The following is a 12,131-nucleotide window of genomic DNA, read 5'->3' on the forward strand; positions in this document are numbered from 1 at the left end:
AACAAATCGGCTCATCGGGCCTTCCCTCACTGTGTCCCGCCCTCCTCTGAGGTAACTTCCTATTTCTGTGAGGGTGGGACACAGTGAGGAAAGACCCGATGAGCCGATTTGTTTCTTTTACAAGCAGGGCAGTCACGAGGCGCTGCCTGTGATGCCGCTTCACCAATTTCTTTTTTTAAAGCCAGGGTGGCGGCAGGAGAAAGAAGAGGGCTGTCGGCTGTCATTGGAGCTGGTGGTCAGGTCGGGTCGGGAGGGGGGCTCAGATGGGAGAAGGGGACTGGGAGGGGCTCAGATGGGAGAAGGGAACTGGGGCCTGAGAAGGGGCCAGGAGGGAAAATGGGGCCATGCCTGGGGCTGGTGGGAGAATGGGTATGGAGCTGAAAATGGGGGGCCCTAATGCAAGGCATGTGGATGAAGTGAGCTGGAACTGGGGGCTGAAAAGGAGGGTAGGTGGGATAAGGGGGCTAGTACTGGGACTGGGGGCTGAAAAGGGGCAGGGGCTGAAACTGTGGGGACTGGGGGCTGAAAAGGAGACAGGGAGAAGTGGCTGGGGCTGAAGCTCGGGGCTGGTGAGAGAAAAGGGCTGGGGTTGAAACTGGGGACTGGTGGGATAGTGGGGATGAAACTGGGGGCTGAAAAGGGGGGCAGGTGGGAGATGTGGGCTGGGGCTAGAGCTAGGGGCAGGTGGGATAAGGGGGCTAGAACTGGGGGCTGAAAAAAGGGGCAGAGAGAGAGGGGACAGATCCTGGATGGAAGGGGGAGCAAGAGGGAGGGCAGACCCTGGATGGATGAGAGAGGGAGGGCAAATGGTGGATTGAAGGGGCAGAGAGAAAGGGCAGACAGTGGATGGAAGGGGGGGAGAGAGAGGGCAGACGGGCAGATGGTGGATGGAAGGGGGGGAGAGAGGGCAGATTTGGATGGAAGGGAGAGAGAGTGCAGACACTGGATGGAGGGGACAGCAAAGAGGGCAGACACTGGATGGAGGAGACAGCAGAGAGGGCAGACACTGGATGGCAGAGAGAGAACGAAGACAGATGTTGGCTGGAAGGAAGACAGTGAAAAGAAGATGAGGAAAGCAGAAACCAGAGACAACAAACTGTAAATAAAATATAGGTTGTCTCTTTTTATGTTATTTAATCTGGATTTCAATAAACAGATAATTAAAAAAAAAAAAAAATATATATATATATATATACGTATATATATATATATATATATATATATACAGTATATATATATTTCTTTTTTTCCTTTAGGATAAAGTAGTATTGTAGCTGTGTTAATAAATGTTTATAATAGAACATGTAAATAAGGTCATCTTTTTATTGTACTAATTTTAATACATTTTGACTAACTTTCGGAGAACAAAACCCCCTTCCTCAAGTCAGGATAGGATACTGTAACAGTACTATACTGTATTGACCTGAGGAAGGATGTTTTGGCCTCTGAAAGTTAAATGTAGTAGTCCAATAAAATGGTATTATTTTATTTTCTATATTTGTTTTATTTCTATTTGTTAATTTTTAAAGTGGTGATTGGTATATGTTAGATTTTTCAAATTTACATCTGCTGTCTTTATATTTTGCACAGTACTAGTGGACATTTTCTGTTTCTGTGGCGTTGCATTGTATGCAGAGTCTGGCATCTTGGGGGTTCAGTTTAATTTTTGTCTAAATAGAAAGTTTATGATTACTTATTCTATAGTGGATTAGGTGTATCTGTGTTTGTGAAAAAGACATGGCTTTCAGTTGGCATTGACTGTGCAGGATCGACGATCTGTACTATTCTGTCTGGTTTCATTTTACAATAGGTGAATTGATGTTCTAGTGCTCACTGTAGTGTTTAAGATGCTTTCCTTTTCCTCGTGTGACTCGTAGAAATGACTGCTTATGGTATGGTAGAATTGCTCTATAGGTCCTGAGTGTTTTGTATTCTCGGTATGCCTAGTACTGGATTTTGGAGGGGGGTGTTAAAAAATGACCAGCCCCGGGTGTCAACTACCCTAGGTATGCCACTGCCGGCGCCGCAGTCTCCCCCTCCACCCGCCCCCCTCCGTCCACCACTGGGCTGGACCCCCCTGAATTCAAATCATAGCGCCTCACCTCGACCTTGCTCCGTGTGAAAGAAGTGCAGCAGCGGCAGTCTGCAGATCACCTCCCTTCGGGCTTTCCCTCCCTGTGTCCCGCCCTCGCGCAAGTTACATCAGATGAGGGCGGGACACAGGGAGGGAAGGCCTGAAGGCAGGCGATCTGCAGACTGCCGCTGCTGCGCTTCTTTCACATGGAGTGAGGTTGAGGTGAGGCGCTATGATTTGAATTCAGGGGAGCCCGGCCTGGTGGTGGACGGAGGGGGGCAGGTGGAGAGGGGGGCGGCGATGATGACGACCTCGGGGGGGGGGGGGGGGGGGGGGCGGGGGTGTCCTTGTCCCGGGCCCGCCCCAGTCTCTCAGTGGCCATGCTCAAATGAAAACCAAGTCAGAAATCACAGGTGGATCTGGATTGTTAAATAACACATTTCTAAAAATGTATCTGAAACACAAGCTATAGAAATGCAAATGAAAAAAATCAATATAAGAGTCCAAATAAGATGTGTAAATTGTTTCAACAGAGAAAATAAAATGAGAAAGATTACCTGGGCAAGGCACATAGCAAGGCAGCTGCAATACACTGTCTTTTGAGGGTATCACTCCACACCATTTATTTTCTACTTGTTTGGCTGCATCAGACAGGGTGGCATCATGCACTACACAGGTAAGATTACGAACTTGAACTCCATCTCCACACTGGCCACCCTGCAGAAAGAGAATGATTAATTTGACAAGGTTTATTTCTATTGTATCTATCCAACTATAAGTTATCAGCGATAGTCAGAAATCATCCTGGAATTTCAGTTCTAATCACCAGTTAAACTATTTTGCTGTTATTTTAATTGACTTCTACTGAACACTTATAATCAATAGAGATGTGCATTCATTTGTCTATTAGGGACCCTTTTACTAAAGTGCAGTAAAATCTAGGCTTAACATATTTTAATGCAGGCCTTTCCTGTGATACTTTTGTAGGTCTTTTAAAAATTTGCGTGCAATACCTGCAAAAATTAAATGTGAGAGCACTTACAGCTTCCTATTTAGGGGGTGCTAAGTGCTCCTGCATTAACTGCATTATCCAGTTAGCATGCACTAATCATAATGCACTAGGGGGTATATTCCATAAGTAGTGCCTAAATATTGTTGTCGAAAATTTTATGCACTTAGCGTGATTCTATAAAGAGTATGACCCCAATATTCAGACTGTGAGAGATGGCTGGGCTGTCTCCCGCGGTCAGCGCTAAACCTGGATATTCAATGCTGGTCCATTTCCGGTGACCGTCATTAAATATCTGTTTTAACTTTAGCTGATTTTAACCAGCCACGCTGATAGCACTGGCCACTTAAAGTGAGACTGGCCAAAGTTATTCAAGCTATTGTGGTGGATAAATATAGCTGCCAAACTTGGTCGGTGGGATTTTAAAAACAGGTGGATAGCCGGTTATATCACGTGATATAACAGGCTATCTTTAAGCCACTATCCAAGAATGTTCAGCGCCAGATAGACGCTTAAGAGCCATTTTAGCAGCCATTTTGTTTTAAATATCGGGTGGTATGTGCCCTTTATGGAATCACACTCAGGCATAAACTGGGCCTAACTGTAGCCACCTGCATTTAGACCCGATAAGAGCAGGCTTATTTATTTATTTATTTATTTATTTATTTTAGTACATTTATACCCCACATTTTCCCACAAAAGTGGGCACAATGCTGCTTACAAAATTACAAAAGTCATATATCAATAAGGGTAATAACTGTATGAAACAGGTTCAATCAAGAGGAAGAAGGTGTGGACTGAGTGATGTAGTTGGGATATGCCTTCTCAAAAAAATGTTTTTTAAGGATTTCTTGAAAATTTGATGGTCGGCAATCTTTTTTAAGGACCTTGGTAGACTGTTCCAAGACTTTGGGCTGACATAGGTGAAGGATGAGGAAAGGAGCAATTTATATCGAACAGATTTATAGCTTGGATAGCGTAAGTTCCATGTAGGCAGGGGCCTCCTCATAGATAATCTTGTGAGTTAACATGCAGATTTTGAAGGTTAGACGAGCTAAAATAGGGAGCCAATGCAGGTTGAAACAAAGAGGTTCTGCATGTTCAAAGCGTGATTTGCCAAAAATGAGTCTAGCAGCTGTCTTTTGAGAAGTCTGCAGTTTTATCAGGATACATTTTCGACTACCAGCGTAAATACCACTGCAGTAGTCTATATGGGAAAGGACTAACCAATGAGTGAGAGTACGGAAGAGGTCCCTCGAGAGGAATTTCCTGATATGCCACTATCTCCACATTGAGTGGAACATTCGTTTAGTGATGAGCTTAAATGCAAGTGCCTACAGTTAGGCGCAGTTTGGCCATATTCTATATCAACTCACATAACATTTGGGAATGCATCTAGAAACACCTCTATCCATGCCCCCAAATATGTCCGCACAGTAGGATTTATACAACTATTGTTATAGAATATGATATGCATGTAAACACTAATTATTGACAATTAGTGCTGATAATTGGTTGTTATCATCCAATTATCAGTGCTGATGGCCTCGTTACTCAATTAAGCTATGACTGGATGGGTTATAGTTATATTTGGAGGGGGCATCTGGGTATTTATTTTGCTACTATATATACCTCTAGGGATCACCTCCACTGTATTAGATCAAGCCTATGAACAATTTATACCTCCATTTGGTATTACTGGGGGGACTTTAACCTATATGCGAATGATACGGTATTTCTGATGGTCAAATTCTGACTGCTTAATCCTTGTTAAGAGATTGCGGTTTAACTCAGTGAATACTCCAACTCACATGGGAGGGCATATATTAGATCTGATTGGTGGGTCTGAGAAACTAAGCATAGAGGATGGGGTGAAAGTGAAAGGAATCAAAGCCTTCCCATGGTCCAATCATTGTGGGATCTCATTTTCCTTTAATTTGAAAGTGATGAGAAAATAGGGGCAAATAGACCCTGAACAGTTTTGTGATCGCTGGCTGGAGGCAAAATAGATAAAGGAGAATCTGTGTCTAGATAACATGGTGACAGAATGGAAGGTGATGGGTGTTTAAAGAGAGGGGCAACATTGAAGTCAGACAGGGGAAATGACTTTATTTTTTAGTAATAGGGTATATCCTAATACGTTGGGGTCTGTTTGATGCTTTGTATAGGTTGGAAGGGGAGATGGGGTTTGGGAGATAAATGGTCTTTAATATTTTTCTAAGAGTTTGGGGGTGGGTGGGGAGGGGTACTGTGATTATAACTGTATATGACTTTGATAATTTTTGTTAACTTGTAAGTGGCATATAAAATGTAAAATTAATATTAGGGGGTAAAAAACATCCACCTTTGGGAAATGAGATTTGGAAAATGAAATAATCTGGATAGATACTATATGTATTTTCAAGATTAAAAATGGACATTTATCTAATTGACTCACTCAGCAACATTTTCAGCACATTATTATTGCTCAGTGAAAACAGATTTGGAAACATAAGCTGTGTTCTTCCTTCTTAAAACATCAATCAGTGACAACAAACTGCCTGATGATGTCCCGAGCACGGAGAAAAAAATTATAGTGCCAATTGCAAACATATGCAAATATTACATAACATTTCTTGTATTCCACAGCTACCATGTGGTTCTATGCAGATTCACAAAAATAAGATGACTAGTACATAACTAGGAATTATATATCTTCGGATTCTATAAACTGCGACTACAGTTGTGCGCGCAAATCGTGTATAGCTGATTTGGGCGGACAATTTAATTGCTTAACAAGCCAATCAGCACCAATAATTGGTTGCTAACAACAAAATATTGATATTAAATGGCCTTAATTAAGATTTATATTACTTGTATTTTGAGTTGGAGAGGATACTTCTGAATCGTCCAATTATATTGTCCCCTTTAAAACGTAAATCTCTTTAAGCTTTTACAGTCTAGCTGTCTCAATCATAATCCTATCTACCATAGATAATTAAATATATGAAAAATAAAAATGTGGAGGAAATAGCCTCAAAAGGGCACCTCCTATACAATGTGGCAAAGAGCCTTCCGAATCAAGGCGCTTGCTTTCTCATCATAGGCAAAAAACCTCCATCCGCCAATAGCTGTCCGTTATCACTCAATTTTAATTGAAATATATTTCTTAATAACAAGACTTATCTGTACACGTTGCTCAGTGTTCTCAATGTGCCATGGCCGACTATGGCCAGAGTTTTGATCCTTCTTCAGGGTCCGTGGCGGATAGTTTTCACTGTTCTGGCATAAAGGTATCACCCACACAGATTAAAAGCTAGCCTACCTATTAGTCAATTTTTGAGACTACGATGCATTTGCCACACAATAGATGAATTTAAGGCACAAGCTCAATCACTCAATCCTCTGTACAAGTCGTTGGTGAGGCCCCACCTGGAGTACTGTGTTCAGTTTTGGAGGCCATACCTTGCGAAGGATGTTAAAAAAATGGAAGCGGTGTAAAGAAAAGCTACGAGAATGGTATGGGATTTGCGTTCCAAGATGTATGAGCAGAGACTTGCTGACCTGAACATGTATACCCTGGAGGAAAGGAGGAACAGGGGTGATATGATACAGATGTTCAAATACTTGAAAGGTATTAATCCGCAAAAAAATCTTTTCCAGAGATGGGAAGGCGGTAGAACGAGAGGACATGAAATGAGATTGAAGGGGGGCAGATTCAAAAAAGATGTCAGGAAGTATTTTTTCACGGAGAGGGTGGTGAATGCTTGGAATGCCCTCCCGCGGGAGGTGGTGGACATGAAAATGGTAACGGAATTCAAACATGCGTGGGATATGCATAAAGGAATCCTATGCAGTAGGAATGGATCCTCAGAAGCTTAGCCAAAATTGGGTGGCGGAGCAGGTGGGGGAAGAGAGGTTGGTGGTTGGGAGGCGAGGATAGTGGAGGGCAGACTTATACGGTCTGTGCCAGCCAGTGATGGGAGGTGGGACTGGTGGTTGGGAGGCAGGAAATACTGCTGGGCAGACTTGTACAGTCTGTGCCCTGAAAAAGGCAGGTACAAATCAAGGTAAGGTATACACATATGAGTTTATCTTGTTGGGCAGACTGGATGGACCATGCAGGTCTTTTTCTGCCGTCATCTACTATGTTACTATGTTACTGCGAGAAAGATTTCAACAATGGGGATATCCTAGAAAAATTATTCAAATGCATACAAAAGAGCATGATATGCACAACGGCACTTGTTATTACAATATCAGCACCCACAACAAACGGATTGATTAGTATGTGTACTTCCATATTCATATATTTCGCAGCAAATCACAGCTTCGATTCACAAGGATTGGCACGTGTTATAGCTTCAAGATAGTTTTACAGAGCACCCGTTGGTGGCATACAATAGAGGTCCTAATATTGGAGAATTATTGAAGTACAAAAAAAGAGCAGGAACAGGATCAACATCCAGCCACACACGGACTTTGCAACTTGTGTCAATGGTGTCAGCAAACCATCATGGGCAATTATTGGGGGGATCCACAAACTCATATCAGAATTACTGCGAGATGTACCACTTCATGCGCTACACAGAATGCAGTATATATCATATCATAACATGTCCATGAAATAAAACATATGTGGAACGAACATCAAGAGCAATACGGACCAGACTGACAGAACATAAATCAAAGATTAACACTAAAACAGAAGAAGCCCCTTTGGTCAAGCATTGGGAAGAAAATATTCATTCAATTCAGGATATTAGATGGAGAATTATCGATACAGTATGGAGTGGGTAGGCAGGAGGCAATTTGGAACGCAGACTGAATTACAAAGAACAATATTGGATATTCAGATTAAACACTGTAGAACCAATCGGATTAAACAAGGAAATAGAATGGAAGACACTAATTTGATCCTTTGAATCTGCATTCTGAAATCTTCGCACCTAATTATAGAATGCGGCATGTGTGCCTAAGTCTGGGATTTATGCCATTGATTTAGGTGCTGAGATATCAGCTAAGCATATTATATATACCACGCCTAAATCTAGGTGCCACTTATAGAATACGCTTAGTCGGCACTGATTTTTAGGCGCCATATATAGTATCTTCCCTTATAAACTTAACCAAACAGCACTGAATAGTAATTTGGCCGGTTAAATTTAAGCCAGCTGAAAAAAAAATGGGTATTCAATGCCGGTCATTGGAAATGGGCAGCACTGAATATCTGGGCTCACCATTGATTGCAGTACTTAGATGTCCTGCCTCGGGCAGGCTGAATATTGGCAAGTATATAATCTAAGTTATTAACAATAAATAGGTGACAATTCTATAACTGGGTGCTAAGGGTTCATATAGAATACAAGTGTAAGCTAGCATCTATGTATCTACATTGAGGTGCACCCACTTACGTTTTGAAAGCAGATGGACATCTCAAATTGGCTAAAAAAGGTCCATCTGCTGAAAATGCCCAATCATAATTTTTCAAAGGCACAATTTGGCCATTTTACACTGCAGTTTGTCCAAATAGCAAGGGGATGTGTTGGAGGTATGTTTTGGGCAGGACTATAGCGGGCCCAAAATTTGGACATCTTTCAGCCACAATGGAATGGGAAGAAACATCCAATTTGGAAAAAAATGGACAATTTTACCTAGAACTGTTTCAATCACGTCCAGGGTACAAAAAGGTGCCCTGATTGAGCAGCTGACCACTGGCAGGATGAAGGCATGATCACCTTCTTAATCTCCCAGTGGTTACTGACCCCCCTCCCATCCCCTTCAGAAGTGAAAGTGACAGTAGATACCAGGATCTATGACAGTTTCAATTTGGGTTTTAGCAAATTTTTCACTGTGAGTCATATTGACCAGTATCGGCAGTCCTGCTTGTACTCCTGATGAAGACATAAGCTGAAACTTGGGACCATGTAGAGTTCACACTCCAGTGATTTTGATTTATACTTGTGGATGTTTGCGATAACAATTCCATAGTTCTTCCTGTCTCATCACCTGGTTTTTCCCACTCCCCTTTTTGTTTGTGCTGCAATCTGTGGGATCACCTGTCTTCTTTCTTCAGGGGCATGGGCAGATCAGGGGTATTCCCAACAGTTGTGCACACTGTTACAGAATACTGTCATTTCTACACCTAAGTTGAGTGCTAAAATTACACCAGGTTTCAGCATGGGGATCGATGCTAAGTGCTATTCATTAAAGGGCACACACCCTTTATTGAATCACATTTAGCACCAACATTTTCCGGTGCCTAACTTTGGGCACAATTTACTGAATCCAGCCCCTCATAATTAACAAAATTGCCCTGAAACAAACATTTATGAAAACAAAATGAAAAAAACAAACAAACCAGCACATGAGACAGAAAACTAAATGAAACAAAAAATTGCTTGCATACCCCAAGTGTCAACTGCAAAACCACCTGACAATACCATTTACTCGAGCATGTGTCAAATTCATGGCTGCTCTTGTTTTATGTATGTGCAGGCAAGATCTAAAAACTCTAGAAGCTGTCTAAAGGAAAGTGGGTGTAGAGAAATAGACCTAAGAAGCTGAGTCCGGGCACTGACATTGAATATATTGAATATCTGAGACAAGGCCAGTATCTGCTGGCTGCTAGTTCTTATGTAGCTTCTAGTCGATATTCAGGTGAGATCCTCATAATGAGAAGCCAGTGCCTTCAACCCCTCTGAGACCCATTCCCTCCTCCCAATCCTGATTCCCCCTCTTTTCCCCTGAAGTACAGCCCCTGTCAAGGCCTCCACCCCCACTACTTGTAGGCTCCCTCGGCCTACCTTTGATATCCCTGGTGGCCTATGGGGTCCTAAGGGCAGGGGCAATGCCCACTCATTCCTGCCCGTCACAGCTCTGGCACCAAAATGGCCACCGTGACCTCTAGTGGTAGAATTTCAGGATCTCTAAGGAGAGGCAGAGGTAGTAGATGGTATAGATAGTCAGATTAGGTAGGCCATATAGCCTTTATCTGCTGTCATTTTCTATGTTTCTATATGCATAAAATTAACAACACTAATCAATAACGCACTGTAGTTTGTGTATACCATTCCTTTTATAATTTCTGTGGGGATTGAAGCTCATTTCCTGTAAATGGACTTTGGCTCAAGCAGCAACTGTTTTGAGGTTTATGTTGGAAGATTATGTTAACACAAAATGCTAGCAATAAAATACACAGGGGAAAGTGAAGGTAATATGAGGTTTGTAAACTAGCAATACTCTCTGTATCCTCTTAGATCTAATCTCTGTTAGGTGAGGATGTGGATCATTGCCCAGCAATTTCATTTAATATTTCAGAAGGCAGATGAATATGGCTAAAATGTTCATTGAAAGGCAACAACAAGTACAGCATGACACCAATGTATCTACAGGATGATTAAAATCCAAATGCAAATTGTACAATCATTACATTTCTCGCACATTATTATGCACTTCTTTCGTCTCAGTTTACTTATTTACTCCCAGATACTTTGCAAACATAACCATCCATAAGTTGTACTATGCAGTTACAAATAAAACAAATTTAAAAAATCATGAGGAAAAGGGCTCATTATAACAATGAGCTTTTTTTTTTTCCTGGATTAGTAAACTTGGTGATAGTTCTTTACTCATCCACCCGGGGCAGTGCTTTGTCTATCACTGGGCCTATATTATGGAACAGATTGCCTAGCAATTTGCGTCATTTATTATCTCTTACTGACTTTAAGAAACAATTGAAAACCCATGTGTTTGTGCAAGCTTATTCCAGATGATATGCATGTAGTTAGGAGCAGAGATTCAGTACAGCAAGTCAGTTATGATGCTTGTTCATGTCTTTTTATTGTTACCCATGTAATTAATAAGCAGGTTATAAATAGGAAAATAAATACATGAAAACTCTTTGCAAGGTTTGACAGACCATCCTTGTTAGAAAGGAAATAATTGGATATGTGTGTTGGGGTGGGGGGATGGGGTGTTCCTGATGAGCAGGATTCTGGTGCGGCATGATGTGCTATAATTCTGCAGTGGCCCAGCAGGCTCCGGAAACTGCAATGCTGATTCCAGAGATTTTCATTCCAGAACTTCCAAAATCAACCACTGAACATTAAGTATTGTGAACAAAGGTAGACACTGATTTCATTTCATTGCAATTTAAGCTGCTGAAGGTTGACTGCCTAGAGACACAGAAATGGCCAATGAACTTATTGGTATGGTTAAACATTTTAGTAGTGATACTGAAGAAGAGGAAATATATTTTGTTTCAACTACTCTATTTAATACTGATAATAAAGTTCTCTCTCTAAATGGATTCATTTTAATATACTCAAATACAAACACATTTAGGACTAGAATTAATAACGTACATGGAAGTATTAAAGCCAGGATTAGTTTAAGGGATGAACCAGTGAGACACTGGCTCAGGTCAGCCCAGGCTAAAGATGCTGAAAGTCTGCCTTACTGGCTCCACCCTTCACAGTGGCAGGAGCTCCACTTTTTGCTCCCTGTGTTCTTCCTCAGCCTGTCTCACATCTTGTTGCTGGCACCATACAAGTTTTAAATATGAGAAACAGGTACTTCCTGTATTCTTGTGAGAAACGGTGGCAGTAGCCAATGATGAACTGAGTTGAGGAAGAGCACAGAGGCAGGAGTCCAAAAGAATGCCAGCAGTTGTGTAAATAATTATTGTAGAAGCAGTGTTGGATGGGGAGGTGTCTGTGGTTGGAAGAGAGCCCAGGGGTCTGGGGTTGGTAGAGGGCAGAAGAAAGAAGGTTAGGGCAGAAAGAAGGCTAAAGAAGAAGAGGTCTACGGTTGGAAGAGGACTGAAGCTGAAAGAAGGATGGGGTTGGAAGACAGATGAAGATGGAAGGTAGCTGGGGCTAGAAATGGGCTGAAACTGGAGGGGTTGAGAGCTGGAAGAAGATTGAAGCTAAAAGAGAGCTAGGATTCATGTCTACTCATTCCACTCCACTCACTATTTTAAAGCCCTCTATCATATCTCCCCTCAACAGTCTTTTCTCCAAGCTGAAGAGCCCTAACTGGTTTAGCCTTTCCTCATAGGGAAGTCGT

General features: G+C 41.9%; 1 protein-coding gene across 1 annotated transcript in view; it reads right to left on the reverse strand.

Moving 5' to 3' along the window:
• THSD7B (thrombospondin type 1 domain containing 7B) overlaps positions 1 to 12,131 on the reverse strand; it is a 595,317-nt gene that overhangs the window by 46,102 nt on the left and 537,084 nt on the right. The window contains exon 21 of the mRNA XM_030210867.1: positions 2,632 to 2,791. Within this exon, the coding sequence (XP_030066727.1) occupies positions 2,632 to 2,791 (160 nt within the window). The remainder of the gene's footprint in view (positions 1 to 2,631; positions 2,792 to 12,131) is intronic.

This window comes from Microcaecilia unicolor, chromosome 7 (assembly GCF_901765095.1).
Source record: "Microcaecilia unicolor chromosome 7, aMicUni1.1, whole genome shotgun sequence".
Classification (NCBI taxonomy): domain Eukaryota; kingdom Metazoa; phylum Chordata; class Amphibia; order Gymnophiona; family Siphonopidae; genus Microcaecilia; species Microcaecilia unicolor.